Raw genomic sequence first — 906 nt, forward strand, 5'->3', positions numbered from 1 at the left:
GCAGCAGCGAAAGCAGCAGCAGCAGCAGCAGCAAATTAAATTGCCACAATCCAATCGGTTTTCTCCTGCGGCATTAAGGCCTTTAGGGCCTCAAGTAATCTTTTTGTCTCCTCCACAACTTCTTCCTCTGGAGCTCCATTTACCCTTTTGGCCCATTCAGGGGGCCCCCCAGAACCCCCACAAGGGGGGGGCCCCTCAGGGCCCCCTCCATAGTCAGGGGCCCCAGGGGCATAGTTAGGGGCCCCAGGGGCCCCTCCATAGTTAGGGGCCCCAGGGGTCCCCCTGGCCTGTTCTGGCCTGGGGGTCTCAAGGGGCCCCTCAAAGTTGGGGGCCCCTGAGGCCCCACATTCTTCTCCTGTGCCCTTTTTGGTCTTTGTTTGATGGTGCTGTTCTACACTCTCTAAAGGGGGCCCCGGGGGGCCCCCCAAACCCTCCTTGAAGCTGTCTTGGGGCCCCTGTGGGGCCCCCTGAGGCTCTCTAAGACCCTCCTGGGGACCCCAGGGGCCCCGCTGAGGCCCTGCGAGGCCCTCCGGGGGACCCCCGGAGGGCCCCTGAGACCCTTCAAGGCCCTCGGGGGGCCCCCCGGGGCCCCCGTGAGGCTCCTCGAGGCCCTCCCGGGGCACCTGGGGGGCCCCCGCAGCGCTGCTGCTGCAGCCTGCGGGTTTAGTGGTGTTGTTGTGATTGAAAAGGTATTTATTTTTCATTTTGTTGGATTTTAAATAAATCTCCAAAAGTTCCCGCGCGTCTGCTGCTGCTTCCGCCTGCAAATTCATTTTCTCTTGAAGAGACATTCCCGCGAAGAGCCTGAGAGGAAAAACAAAAAAGAAAATAAAAAATAAAATAAAATAAAGAAATAAATATGTACTTATTTTACTCTTTATATAATTATATGAATGAAAATAATAA

At 56.3% G+C, this 906-nt stretch overlaps 1 protein-coding gene across 1 annotated transcript; it reads right to left on the bottom strand.

The window, feature by feature from the left end:
- Positions 1-35: 35 nt before the first annotated feature.
- Positions 36-791, bottom strand: ETH_00037435 (uncharacterized protein; the record flags this gene model as incomplete). Its single annotated transcript, XM_013374496.1, has 1 exon — positions 36-791. One exon carries the CDS (start codon positions 789-791, stop codon positions 36-38), a length of 756 nt encoding a protein of 251 aa, XP_013229950.1.
- Positions 792-906: the final 115 nt, after the last annotated feature.

The sequence above is a fragment of the Eimeria tenella genome, genomic scaffold (assembly GCF_000499545.2).
Source record: "Eimeria tenella Houghton genomic scaffold, Eth_scaff2098, whole genome shotgun sequence".
Classification (NCBI taxonomy): Eukaryota; Apicomplexa; class Conoidasida; order Eucoccidiorida; family Eimeriidae; genus Eimeria; species Eimeria tenella.